The sequence below is a fragment of the Parambassis ranga genome, chromosome 13 (genome assembly GCF_900634625.1).
Source record: "Parambassis ranga chromosome 13, fParRan2.1, whole genome shotgun sequence".
Taxonomy (NCBI): domain Eukaryota; kingdom Metazoa; phylum Chordata; class Actinopteri; family Ambassidae; genus Parambassis; species Parambassis ranga.
Window position 1 is genome coordinate 23,108,888 of NC_041033.1, and position 13,770 is coordinate 23,122,657.

At 48.1% G+C, this 13,770-nt stretch overlaps 2 protein-coding genes across 6 annotated transcripts in view; both read right to left on the reverse strand.

Annotated features, from left to right (window-relative positions):
• Positions 1-734: 734 nt before the first annotated feature.
• LOC114444613 (flocculation protein FLO11) lies at positions 735-6,445 on the reverse strand. Of its 2 annotated transcripts, none has more exons than XM_028419334.1 (6): positions 6,362-6,445; positions 4,644-4,902; positions 4,425-4,519; positions 4,075-4,231; positions 3,797-3,958; positions 735-2,199 (listed from the first exon to the last, which is right to left on the reverse strand). In XM_028419334.1, the coding sequence occupies exons 2-6, from the start codon at positions 4,783-4,785 to the stop codon at positions 1,337-1,339; spliced, it is 1,419 nt and encodes a 472-aa protein (XP_028275135.1). In that variant the 5' UTR covers positions 4,786-4,902; positions 6,362-6,445; the 3' UTR covers positions 735-1,336. The 2 variants fall into 2 exon arrangements, with proteins under 2 accessions (XP_028275135.1, XP_028275136.1); XM_028419335.1 differs by lacking the exon at positions 6,362-6,445 and adding an exon at positions 5,192-5,209.
• A 152-nt stretch (positions 6,446-6,597) lies between these two features.
• The window catches only part of LOC114445483 (synaptosomal-associated protein 25), an 8,349-nt gene continuing 1,176 nt past the window's right edge, over positions 6,598-13,770 (reverse strand). Inside the window, exons 2-9 of one of the 4 annotated variants that reach the window (XM_028420570.1) lie at positions 13,732-13,770; positions 12,511-12,676; positions 10,960-11,001; positions 10,701-10,749; positions 9,601-9,712; positions 8,662-8,808; positions 8,375-8,519; positions 6,598-7,680 (exon numbers count right to left, since the gene is read on the reverse strand). The exon at positions 13,732-13,770 is cut by the window's right edge and continues 39 nt beyond it. In XM_028420570.1, coding sequence (XP_028276371.1) covers positions 7,615-7,680; positions 8,375-8,519; positions 8,662-8,808; positions 9,601-9,712; positions 10,701-10,749; positions 10,960-11,001; positions 12,511-12,591 — 642 coding nt within the window. In that variant the 5' untranslated portion in view covers positions 12,592-12,676; positions 13,732-13,770 and the 3' untranslated portion in view covers positions 6,598-7,614. Of the gene's footprint in view, positions 7,681-8,374; positions 8,520-8,661; positions 8,809-9,600; positions 9,713-10,097; positions 10,216-10,700; positions 10,750-10,959; positions 11,002-12,510; positions 12,677-13,723 lie in introns of all 4 variants that reach the window. The other 3 variants (XM_028420569.1, XM_028420568.1, XM_028420571.1) reach the window with 3 other exon arrangements.

Sequence of the window (13,770 nt, forward strand, 5' to 3'; positions counted from 1 at the left end):
TTCAAGCCCTGACAAACAGCGCCCCCGTGTGTTGCAGTAACCATGTGCCAGCTGTGTCCAAGAGTTTACATCAAAGCAGCTGGACTCAAACGTCTCCTCACCAACACTCTGACATGTTCTGATCCAACACTTTACCCTCAGGGTACAGAGTCGCAGACGGTGCCGGCCCGGATGTTACAGCAGAGACAGGTGGTGTGTGGGCAGTGAGTCACGTACAGATCCATTTACAGAGAAACTGGATTTTTATTTATTTTGCATACAAGGCTGCTCTGATGACTCAACAGATCGAGACCGTCCACAGCAAAGGATCGAAGAACTCTGAGGAACAAACTGCTGCAGGAAGACGACACCATGACACAAACTGCAAACCTGTGGAGTGTCGGCATCACAGCGTGACCATGGCCGTGCTGGGCTGTCATTGATCCTTCGACATTAAATTAACACAAGTCACCAAAGCTCGGTTATAACCTTCACTTAAATGATGTGATGACCGTCAAATACTAAACCACGTAAGGCCATGTCCTAACGTGGAGGGATCTTCTTTATATCCTAAAAATGAATCAAGGCGTGAATTTAAGAAAAATGATTCAATAACACAAAAACTCTGGAACTGAAATTATCAGTGTTCGAGGGGAAAAAACTAATTTGAGCAAGTTTCCATTTTAGAGAATAAGATCATTCTTGTAACTCGAGGAGTGAACTTTGTGAGAAGGCACAGATAAACGACCGTCACCACCATCAGAAGAAACGTTTTATTCTAACGTATAGATCATTAGAGTGCCGATCACAGCCACACACCACAGGAGGGAGGCTCCGAGGTGGAGATGGCCGTGCAGCGGCTCTTCCATTTCATCAATACGTCTGATCTGAAAGCATCGTGTAGTGTTGCTTCGTCCACACCTTCAGTCTGTGGACGTCTTTTCATTCTTACAGCTCAAAACATTAGAAATGCTAACAACAGTGTGGGAAGCATGGGACCTCAGCACAAACAAAAAGGGAAGTAATCAATAAAAACTGGACGCACAGTCGAGCAGATCCCGCCCGGACCGGCCCGTTTCTGTGCTTTGTGTTTGGGGCAAACGTTTTGTCCCATTTTCATGAAAGACGAGCAGCTTCTCTGTCCAGCAGCAGACGATGTCCTCCATCCGTCAGGGTTTTAGGCCCCTGACGGATGAGCAGGACTCCGTATAGTGACTAACTACTCATACTGCATCATGCACACGGCTCTCCGGGCATTTGTTCAAAATAACGTCTGTTATCTATCATTTCTGTGCACACAGTTTACTGCAGACTGCTTCCTCTCCTCGCTCTCTGAGCACAAACGTCTGTTCGTCTCTCAGAAGTGTGATGAGGGATGATGACGTGTCACCAGCTGTCCCCCGCTGGCTTTGTCCCTCAGCATGGTCAGCGCGGTGTTGGAGAAATCCCTCAGGATGTCCACCGTCTCCCTCTGCAGCAGCAGAGACTCCTGTACGAACTCCTGCTGGCTCTCCACGAGCAGCTGGACGGACTGCGCCAGGATCTCCAGAGACTGAGACACCGAGCTCAGCAGCATCCTGCTGGCCCGCTGCTGCTGGAGGCTCTGAGAGGCCATCTGAGCCACCTGGTCCTGGGACCTGTGCGTGGATGCTCCTTCTGGTAGAGGGTCAGCCGGGTTGGAGCTCATAGTGGACGGAGCATTGGGGGGGAGGGTAGAGGAGGAGCGGGAAAGTTGAGGAAAGCTGGAAGAAGGAAAAGAGAAGGGTGGAGCAGAGGTCACAGCGGAGGTGGTGGGAGATACGGCAGCAGAGGAGGAAGCAGCAGGAGGAGGTGGAGGTGGGATGGAGGTAGTCGTGGGTACAGTGGCAGAAGCAGTGTCACCAGATGTAGTAGAGGAAGCAGGTGGAGGAGCAGGGAGGGAGGAGGACTGGGACAAGACAGGTGCAGCAGAGCAGGAAGCAGCGTTTGGATCAGATGCTGGAGGGAACTCAGAGGAGGTGGAGGCTGCAGAGGACGAGGGTCCGGGCGGGGGTGTGGAGGAGCCGTCATTCTGAATGCTGTTCTGGTTGTGACTGCTGTTTCGGGAATAGGTGTGGACCGGCTTAATCCTCATCAGGGCGTCATCTGGCAGGGGGTCCAGGGAGGTGGAGGAGCCCGGTGGAAGACAGGCAGGGTAGGAGAACGCAGAGTCGTCAGTTTCATCCAAATCCATGGCGTGTTCTGGTAAATGAGACACAGACACAGACAGAATGAGCCTCAGCATCACCAGAGCCCATTCTGTGTCACCTTTAACGCCAACATCGATGCACATAACCTGCAAAACTGTTTCCTTTTTAACAGGAAGCCACGCCTCAGTCTTCCCTGTGTGTTAAACCCTGGCACCTTTTGGACCTAACTGTAAGCACCGGCTGTGTACACGTAAGTTTTTACCTCCATCACCAGGCAGGTCAAAGTCAAAGGAGCGGAAAGGATCGCCTGCAACAACATGGCGACGTCGCATCAACACGGACCAACAGCAGCTCAAAGTGCAGCACTGCCACAAAGTGTCTTCAGGAGGAGTCACAACATGATGCAGCGTGTCTCCTCCAGGCTGGTGCAAAAACTCGTCAGAAAAACTGTCACAGATTAATATTTGCCACTTATCGATTACGGCGATTAGACCTCGTCATGATGACGCATTTTTGTGTGTGACGTACTCTCACCATCACCCGCAAGCGCACACATGTGAGCCCACAATAACAATAATGGCGGAAGGCAGTGGTGTTCAGTTAATGATACTAACGTGAAGAAAACGTGACGAGGCCACAACGCCGGCTACAGCTGTAGTGTATAGTACCGCACAGGCATACGCGACATGCATTAGGTGTGAAGCGTGGAGCGTTGGTTGTTGCCATAGTAACTGGACGTTTGCTTGTATTAAAAGAATGAACTCCGACTGGAGAAGCTGCCTCCAGATCTTTATTGACTCCACAGCAAAATAGGAAAACATTACAACAGCGAAGTCTCCTCCAGCAGATAGAAAGAATTCCACTCAGCCGAGAATCCGCGGTACGTTTAGTCATCGTGCTGCTTACGACCAAACTAAGCGCTGGAAGAACGTAGGTTGATTTGCACAGACACACATTTAAATGTGCAGTTGTCCTGTTTAATGTTAATGTTGACATGCTGGTCTGTGACCTGAAGATAAGAACATGTGAAGGACAAAGCTACTTTAAAAGTTTGCTTCATTATTATTTTGAAGCAGTTTGTGTCTCTGTGATCAATACATATTTCAAACATGGCTGGTTGGTGCCTAATCACTACTTTAACCTGTCAGAATGAAGGGGTTAACTTGACTGATGATTTGTCGGTATCATTTTAGAACAACGTTGCGATTTAGAGTAAAAACACGTCAGTGCAACTGTCATCAATTAATCGTCAAATTAATCGTTATCGGCTAAATGCCACGATTAATCGTGATTAATTTTTTTGCCAATATCGCCCAACCCTAGTCTCCTCCCTCCATGAAGCCTGCTTGCAGAGCTCCCTGTTCATTCAGCTCATCTGGTGGACCCAGAGCTGCTGCTCACTACACAACCTACCTCCACATTTTCCACAAGCGTGTTGTGGTCGTCACACTTATTGTTGTAGTTTAGGTCTGCTTGATTCATCCCAGCTTGGATGAACTCTGTGTGTGTGTGTAGGGAATAGGAAACATAAAGTATAAACACTGCGGCAACTTCACAGACCCCTGCCTCTCACAGTTTCAGCCTCATGCTGATCTGCTGCAGCTTTGTATGAATATAAACAGGTCTTCGTGCTGTGCATTTTGACTCACCACCAAATTCTTTCTCTGGTGAGGAAAGAGGTGAAATGTCGTAGGAGGCTCCTCCTTGTAAAGAGTGGGAGCTGTCCGTCAGGCTGAGGTAGTTCAGGGACGGGCCTTTGCTGAAAGGTTTTGGAAAATCGTCCTCACCGAGGTCCAGGTCGCTGTCACCGTCTGAGGAGCAGCAAAGGAACAGTAGTACAGAGGCACCCTGTTGATTTGTTGAATGACTTCATGCTGGAGACTGGGCCCAATAACACACACACACACGAAGCTCTGCTCGGCCTCACCTCCTCCAGGACTCATCAGTAGTATCTTATGGACCATCCGCTCCACTGGGCCCAGCCTCTTCTTCCTCAGGTTGTTGCCATTGGGGCCACGCATGGCTGCCATGCGTCGCTTTCCATCACATTTAAGGTCCGCCCACTTCTTCATAATCTGACGTACCTGTGAGAAAAAAGAACCCATCGTTAAAGTTTGACGTTCAAGGTAAATAAAGTGAAAAACCTCCGACTACATCCTGTTAACCAAAGCACGGGCTCCAAACAATGATCTTCATTAAATATATGTGAAAACTCACATTTTGATCACACAAATGTTTTTTTTATTATCAGTAACATGAGCAAAGGTGTGCTCGAACCTCTCGGTGATTCTCTCCCAGTCCATTGATCTGATCTGTGATCTCAGCCCACGTCTGTTTCTTGGCCTCAGCGGACACGCCTTGGTTAAACTTCCCTGTGGACAGGAAGATATGCAGTGAGGATTAATCAAACGTTGTAACTTCCTGCATGTTCCGTTTGTTTCGTCACGTCCTGTTTAACAGAAGAAAAGATTTCTTATCAAACACAGCTGTACTCACTGAGAATAATGTATCTGTTGCTCTTCACCGCCTCCAGCAGCATCTTGACCTCAGTGAAGGAGAACCGAGGTTTGGCCCTCATCACTCCTTTTACTCCCCCGACCCTAAACTCCTCGTCATCCTCACCCCATGACGCCGACATGGCTCCACCGCTTTTCCGTCCACTCTTCCACTCTGTTGTTCTTTGGACAGCCCACTAAGGCTCACTTGTACCACATCCAGTTTCAGCCTGGTCTGGATTCATCTACTGGACTCAAGCCTGGATGACCATGAAAAGAATGACAGGAGAGGGAGGACGTGCAGGACAGAGGGGAGACGGGAAGAGTGTGAGGATTACTTGTCACTAAGGAGACATAAATAAAAGCTTCTGGAATGAAAATACAGCTCGACAAAGATCTGTGGTCTGAATGATCACAGCATTACAGCTGTGAGGAGTTTCACTGTAAGCGTCTTGTGGTACATTTACATGTTTTCTTTTCATCTTGTGTGATATTTAGTTTTGTCAGTAATTTTAGTTTTTATTTTTACTTTGATAAGTTTATGTTTACATGTCATAACGCCCCCTCCTGGTTGGATTCGATTTTTCTTGTACTGTTAAAACACATGAATGCACAGTTAATATATAAAATAAATAAATAATATAATAATAATAATAATATAATAATACATGTGCGGTATAAGGCGTTTATTTTACCTGTTCACTGGTCATAACTTTTAATTTTAGCAAATTACTTTTCTTTCAATCCCCAATATGTCGCGTCACAAATTACACGCATGTTGTCTGGCTACTTAACGGGACTTTGCGTATAATAAAGTCGCAAATACACAAAAAACTACACACCCAGCAGTCGCATGTGTGACGTCATCCCAGCGACCGATGCCGTGTGCTAACGCTTACCAAGCTAACGATCCTTTAACAAAGACGAAGCTCTGCGCTTTATCACAGCCGTTTGGATTTTCACGTGTTTCAATATTTTTTCTTGTTCTCTAATTTAATAATAATAATAATAATAATAATACAAGGTGACATGTAACTTGACGTCGTGCTGATGACGTTTATTGTCTGCGACGAGAGTTTCCGCACAGTATTAAACGTTGTTTTTTTCGCTTTTCTACAAACTCAGACTGCTTGTTTGAACAAATAACTATAACAACATATCTGTAACTAAAGAAATAATTTAAACGAAATAAAAACAACACACGCTCCCTCCGTTAAACACCGTTTACCCTTTTTTCCCCTAAACCAAGGTCCCACAGTGGTCCAGTCTGACCATGTGACCCTCCTGAGCCAATCAGCCGCCGCCTTCCTCAGTCTTTGTTGAGCTCGTGCCTGCCTCTCTCCCCGCTGCTCCGGCATGATGGCGCTCGCAGGGAGCTGCCCACAGAATCCGCCATCTCCGTTAACTCCGCGGGGCTTACACCCGACACCGCGCTGATACGAACGGCTGCACCGATGCGTGGATTTATCGCGGCGGTGAAACGAAGCGGCGTGTTGTATTTCAGCGCCGTTTCGCTGCGCTAAGTACGCTTCGGCTGCGCGAATCACGGAGGAGGAGACAGGAGACCGAAGCGCCTGCTAGCTCCGGGGTTACGCTGTTTATCCTTCCTAGTTTAATTATTTACGCATTTCTACCTTAAGCCGACAAACGTGCGATGTGTTGTCGCGAATTCATCGAGATGTGTGGTGTCAAAAAGTTGAAGTGGTGAAAAATAATTACCAGAAAAAAATGGCGTTGCTCTCTCCCCTCCTTCCTTCGTGGTTCTCCCGAAAGTTCGGAGTGACGAGAACAACCGAATTGCGCAGACTCCGCAGCGCGGGAGATTTTTTTTTTCCTGCCTTGAACGCGCAACAATTCCATGCGGCTGCGCGCCCCCAGCTGCCACAGACACAGTGTGCACCAATCAGCCCCATTTTCACGCAAACCCCGCACACCCCCAGTCCAAAACACGCACATCCATAACTCAGGTTTTATTCACAACGTTCATATTTTAGCATCACAACAAACACTAACACGTGTCGTTCTGAAGTCCCAGCTAGATGTTCTGAACCTGCTGCTGCGGGGTGATGAGGCCTGGTCGGGTCAGCAAAGGTCATCAGTTCATTAACTCATACAGGACACACACGGGGTCATCTGTCAATCATCACTTCACGCCACAATGTGGGTCAACACAGGCAACACAGGCCAGAGAGAAAGTAAACACACAATCTTCATTAATTATAATGTGGAACACTAAAAACACAAACTTAAGATATGTTTCACAAACCCTCCTCAGATCAGAATGTGTTCACTTAAAAACAACAACAACAACAACTCTTCTCGTTTCTCCACCATTTTGAATCACTCGTACTGAGGGCAGAAGATGGAGAGGCCAGGCAGAACAAGTGCCACATTTGTCCGCTTGGTGTCGCCAGAGATCCTCCTGTGGAGACAAATACGTGTTTCCTTCCTTTGGGCAATACCCAGCTGGGCCTGCAGAGGGCGCCATCCTTCCCAGCCACTGTGGAACAATGATGTTTCTAATGGAAATCGAACTAGCTGAGTGTGTTTTCTGCACAGATGGAGTCATTCCTCTGTCTGTCCAGCAGAAGAAGTCAGCCTCAGAAGCTCGCCACGACCCAGGGAGCCGCCCTTTGTTGTGTTTTTTGACTGTTGTACACTTGTTTTGGTGTAAATTCTGCTCCGTGCTGCTGCTGCTGCTGCTGAAGGTGCTGCCGTGACCCACTTTCCCCATGGGGATCATTAAAGCTTCCTGCCTGCTGAGCGACGTCAGAGGCCACCTCCAAGGGTAATACAGAGAGAGTAATCCAATGACACAGATTACAAGCACAACTGCCTACGAGAAAACACCCGATAAAGGCCACTACTAACTCAATAAAGCACAGGAATACAGCGCAGTAACATCACACATTGGCACAGCATGAAAAAGCAAAGTCGCACATAGAAAAAAAAGGGGGGGTGGAGGAGCACTCCTATCGTTTCATGAGGTTGTTAGCCTTCTGGTTGGCAGCGTCGATGCGGGACACGTTGAGGATAGCCTGCAGAGACAGAAACAAAGCAAGTTCAAATCCAAACAGAACCACCATGGTCCCGGTTCATGTTTGCTTTGAACAAACACACAGAGACTCCTGAAGCCAGAAAAGAAAGAAAAGAATTATACATTCACATATTAACAAGAACAATGTGGAAATTCTAACATTCAGTTTTCAATTTTGACATTAAATGATTATACAAAAAGACCTCTTAGACATTATTAGTGAATTTCAGAGAAAAAAAATTATCAATAAAAGTATGTGAGTATTGATACATGGAAGCAGTATCAGTGTGGACTGTTCATGGGCCTCTGATGAACTGCAGGCTCTGCTGGACTCTGTTAGACTCTGTTGGACTCTGTTGGACTCTGTTAGACTCTGTTATACTCTGCCGGACTCTGTTGGGCTCTGTTGGACTCTGTTGGGCTCTGTTGGGCTCTGTTAGACTCTGTTGGGCTCTGTTGGACTCTGTTATACTCTGCCGGACTCTGTTGGGCTCTGTTACATTCTGTTGGGCTGTTAGACTCTGCTGGACTCTGTTGGACTCTGTTGGACTCTGTTATACTCTGTCGGACTCTGTTGGGCTCTGTTAGACTCTGCTGGACTCTGTTGGGCTCTGTTGGACTCTGTTAGACTCTGTTAGACTCTGTTGGACTTTGTTGGACCCTGTCAGTTCTGGTTCTAGGTTTGACAGCAGTACCTTGCCCTGTATGCGTTCAATCTGGACATTCTGCGTGTCGATCTCGTTGCCCATGTCCAGAGCCATGCTCTTCAGATTTCCGATGATGCTGCTGACCTGCACCAGGTTCTCCTCCATCTCGTCCTCACGAGCGTCGTTGGTCACCCTGAGAACCGACGGAGCAACAACAGGTAAAGGTTGAGTCATATTTGAAGGTCTCTGTGTTTGTGCAGCTGCCTGCTGGTTTTCATGTTGTCAGAGCAAACACACACTCAGCGTGCAGCTGCACCACACACGACACGCTCTACCTCCGTATGTATCCTCCGCTCATGATCATTTGCTCTCGCTCGTCCACGACTCGGGATGACGGCGGCTGATTGGACACTACGCCGTCCTGACCGGAGGCTCCGCCCCAGACCGCCTTATATGCCCCACTCTCCTCAAAAGCCTTCAGTCTGAGAGAGAGAGAAAGAGGGAGAGGATGAATCTCCTCTCGGAGGTCTGAACCACACTGATGCTACACATCCTCAGAGTGTGTGTGAGCTGACGCATGCAGGACACGTGCAGCTGAGTCCGTGTTTCAACTTTAAGCAGCAAAGCAGCACCAAACGAAAACAGCAACTACTGAAGCAAATACACAAACACAGGTCTGCATGTGTCTTCATCCTGACACTGGATGGATCATTAGTGGTGACTGATGAGGTCCTGGCCTAAAAAAAAACCAGCACATCCCCTCAGATACATGCATGACCTCCACCGAGTGGAGCTACCACCACTGAGCTCCTCCTTCAACTTGAAGAAGAGGCAGCAAGGAGGAGATCAGGTGAGCGGGTGTTGGATGGTGATGGACTTGGTCTCAGAGATCAGAGTTGTCCCCCGCTGCATGACCCTCATCCCCCAGCAGACCATGGAGTCCGTCACCTTCAGGCAGACCTCAGAGTTTGGTTTGTTTTTTAGTCTCCACTGTTACAACCTGTGGTGAACATGGTTCTGCTGGTGTCTCCCAGGTTTACAGTTTTCTGGGCTCTCTCTGACCCGTCTGAACGCAGCAGCTGATTGGTCCTTGTGGGCGTCCTCCTGCCTTTTCTCAGGCTGTGTGATTGTTACTCAATAAGCTGAACTCAGTGTTTGTGCAACAAGAGCTCTACTTGGCCAAGGACGTATCAATCACCCCTCATAATCATGAGGATCTGTATTATAAACCTACCGTGTACCAGTCACACACACACACACACACTTCCACCTACTTATCACAGGAGCAGAGGCCGCAGCACTTGCCCAGGTCCGTCAGGTTTTTCTCGGCCTCTTTCATATCAGAGTTGATCTGATCCAGTCCCTCCTCTATGCGCTCCAACTGCTCTATGGGAGGAGGCAGCAGAGGGGGGTGGGGGAGGAAGGAGGAGGAGGAGCAGGAGGAGGAGGAGCAGGAGGAGGAAGGGGACGAGCAAAATCCAAAAAAAAGAGAAACAAAACGAATCACCACCTATTTCCCAGAAGCAGAACTGAAAACTGAGCAGCGACTCAGAAAATTAAAAACCATCAAGCTCTGCACGGACCACTGGAGCCGGTTCCTGTGCGGTTAAGAAGCCGTTTGCACCCAGAGCCCAGTTCCATCATGTTTTCAGTGTTTAACTTCTATAAGGACAGGGCTGGAGGAGGGAGTCTGATAAAACAATGCCATCAAAGCCTTTGGTAACTCTCATGTGATGGAACTGGGCACCAGGTGAGTAAACACCGAACCTACTTCCTGATTGGCCAGATACACAGACCACAGCACTGGGCCATGTCTGTCAGATTCTTCTCTGCCTCCCTCATGTCTCTGTTGATGGAGTCCATGCCCTCCTCAATACGCTCCAGCTGCTCTGTTCAGGACAGGAGTTTCAAGGTGTGACAACAGCGGACGGACAGCAGGTGGTTTCAGGTGACTCATCTGATTGGTCAATTGATTCTTGTTGACTATCACAGATCAAGGTCTAAGCGCTCCACACTGTACCTGCGGTCGCTACAAACACTAGCATTCCAGCTAACAGCTCGCTAACAAACCACTCATTACTTGAGACTCAAAGCACGAAGGTGGACAATCTGTCCATGGTCCTGTCTCTGCATCCATCACTGTCAGAGCTGTCACTGCCTGTCAGCTACTGCCTGCTGCTGCCACTCAGCTTCATGGCTGTACACCCCTCAGGACCCTCACAGTTAACCCCTGAATACATTCTGTTAACCCCCGATCCTGATCCTGATCCTGATCCTGATTCTGATCCCGATTCTGATCCCGATCCTGACCCTGTCGGTGTGTCTGACAGCTGAGAACACACAGAAGAAGTCTGACAGAAATGAGACAGATTACCTCCTTGTTCGTCTAACATCACCACAGTCCTGATCCCCACATCTTTACTCTGCAGGAGGGAACACAAAGAAGCACTTTAACCCAAATGTGATCCAGCAGCGTCCTGTTTACAGTCATTTAGTGATTTCCTGTGATGGAAACACAGAGCGCTAATTCACAGATGATGATGATGATAATGAACTGATGATGGCAGTTACTTGTTCTGTGGCCTTTATCTGCTGTACAGCTTCCCTTTGTGTGTGTGTGTGTGTGTGTGTACCTCCTCAACCATCTGGATCATCCTCCGTGTGCTCTCCAGGGACTGAAAGACAAAGATTGAACTTTCTTTCATCGACATTCAGCCGGGTCACAGGAATAGTTTTAATACATGAGTAATGACTTCCACATGACAAGCTGCTGACACTGACATATCTTCTCCTGTGTAAACGTCTTTTTGAGGAGGTGTTTCTGGCCTGATGTCTCACAGTCTGATATACAGACAGTTTCCAGCCGTTTCCTTCAGACATCAATAAAATGTTTTTAAATAAACTAAACTTTGATTCATGCTTAATGGGATGATATTCCACTGAAACAGTCTGCTTCTCCTGAATTAACAAACGCTTTATGCACTGAATTAAAGGTCCCGGCCAAACAATGACGGCCTCTAAAGAGAAGTTCTTTAAAAGAAGCAAAAAGCAGCAAAAAGCAGCAGATATGCAGATAAGTGTGTGTCAATAAAAAGCAGCATCGTCCAAACTCTGATTTATTTACAGACCATAAACCACACAAACATTTTCTGACCTGACGCAGGTTTAATGATGATGACATGACAGTTCACACTGTCAGTCACACACACTCCCTGTCTGATCACCCCTTACTGTGCCAGTGTAAATATCATGTCAGTCCCCGGGGACTTTCCCACTGAGGGGTTGATGAGGTGACAAATGGCTTTGACCTGCAGTAGCCTTATAACACCAGGGAGAGAGAGAGAGAGAGAGGGAGAGAGAGAGAGTGTGTGTGTGTGAGTGTGTGTACAGGTGTGTGTGTGAGTGTGTGTGTGTGTGTGTGTGTGTGTGTGAGTGTGTGTGAGTGTGTGTACAGCGCTGCTCCACTCTGAGTGTATGAGCTCATCCATGCTGAGCAGCAGGTTGCACCGGGAGACCAGCCGTCCCCACGGCAACCAGGTGAGTCAGGTGTCTGTAAACACGCCCCTCTGTTGGCCCTTCATCTGTGCTTATTTTCAATCTTTTGTTTGGCCTGAAACATTGTAACCCCCACAAGATTTATGTGTCTGACACACACAATGCTCTCTGTGGTAATGACGGGTGGTGTGTGTGTGTGTGTGTGTGTGTGTGTGACACCGCCTGCTGAGCCTTCAGTGTTTTATGATTACTTATAAAAATTAGAAATTTCCAATATCATTTTTTTAGGTAAATGTTTTTTTATGGCCTGAATTTAACCGTCTAAGTGTTTCCCTTCTGTCACATGACCAGTCCGTGTGCTCTGATTGGTCAGACATGATGGAGCATCCTGTGTGCAGTCAGAGAGCAGTCAGAGTGTGTGTGCAGAATCACTCAGATGTTCAGACAGAATCAGCTGCAGGTCAGACAGAGACTGAGTGTTGGTCATGTGACTGCTGCTCACAGTGACTCCATCATGGCGTCCTGCTGGCTGCTGAGGAGGGCGGGACTTTTAGATTTTAAAGCTCAGACGTGTGGAGCTCAGTTACATCTGCTGCTGCTTGTTGGATGTTCGCACGGACAGTTCTAGAACAGGATTCAGGACATTTCTGGCTTCATGAGGTGATACTGGTGAAATATTTTACACTCACCTCATCTGTGACCTGATTGGCTCTCCTCTGTAGCTCCTCCTGCTCTGTTAGGATGGGCGGGTCAGAGCGCCTGTTGGCCATGTTTGTGTTTGAGTGTGTGTGTGTGTGTGAGTGAGTTCAGTCCCAGGTGACCAGATGAGGCTGCAGCATCAGGTGGTTTTGGCACCTGGAGAGAGGGACAGTGACGCCATCATTATATAGAGCTGAGAGCTGAGAGCAGAGACAGACAGACAGACAGACAGGCAGACAGAGAGACAGAGAGACAGACAGACAGAGAGACAGACAGGCAGACAGACAGGCAGAGAGACAGACTGAGAGACAGAGAGACAGACAGACAGAGAGACAGACAGACAGAGAGACAGAGAGACAGAGAGACAGAGAGACAGAGAGACAAACAGACAGAGACAGACAGACAGGCAGACAGACAGACAGACTGAGAGACAGACAGAGAGACAGACAGACAGAGAGACAGACAGACTGAGAGACAGAGAGACAGACTGAGAGACAGACAGACAGACAGACAGACAGACAGACAGACAGACAGACTGAGAGACAGACAGAGAGACAGACAGACAGACAGACAGACAGACAGACTGAGAGACAGACAGACAGACAGACAGACTGAGAGACAGACAGACAGGCAGGCAGAGAGACAGACAGAGAGACAGACAGACAGACAGACAGACTGAGAGACAGACAGAGAGACAGACAGACAGACAGACAGACAGACAGACTGAGAGACAGACAGACAGACAGACAGACTGAGAGACAGACAGACAGGCAGGCAGAGAGACAGACAGAGAGACAGACAGACAGAGAGACAGACAGAGAGACTGAGAGACAGACTGAGAGACAGACAGAGAGACAGACAGACAGACAGACAGACAGACAGTGAGACAGACAGAGAGACTGAGAGACAGACTGAGAGACAGAGAGACAGACAGACAGACAGACTGAGAGACTGACAGACAGACAGATTCTTTCTCTCTGTCTCTGAGACGTTAGTGATTGAGGAGGATTTAGGAATTCTGGCCCAAGTCAAACCCGCAGATTAAAACACACTAATGGACCAAAGCTGCCGCGGTAACCACACAGAGTATATGTGGTAATTAGAGGCATGCGGGTGCTGGTTCTCCTGACAACCAACCCCTTCACCCCCAGCATGCCCGGTGGTTAGTGAGTTAAACAGGGAAACCTGAGGCGATCTGTCCACCTGCAGACCTCTCTCTGGGACCTCCTGTCTCCATCAGGTTAACTGAA

Bases quoted from the DNA above. Each gene is read 5' to 3' on its own strand.
- LOC114444613 (XM_028419334.1), bottom strand. From the start codon at position 4,785: ATGTCGGCGTCATGGGGTGAGGATGACGAGGAGTTTAGGGTCGGGGGA. The intron at 4,520-4,643 runs GTGAGTACAGCT...TCCTGTCCACAG, and splicing joins CAACAGATACATTATTCTCA to GGAAGTTTAACCAAGGCGTG. The intron at 3,959-4,074 runs GTGAGGCCGAGC...GCTGCTCCTCAG, and splicing joins ACTGATGAGTCCTGGAGGAG to ACGGTGACAGCGACCTGGAC.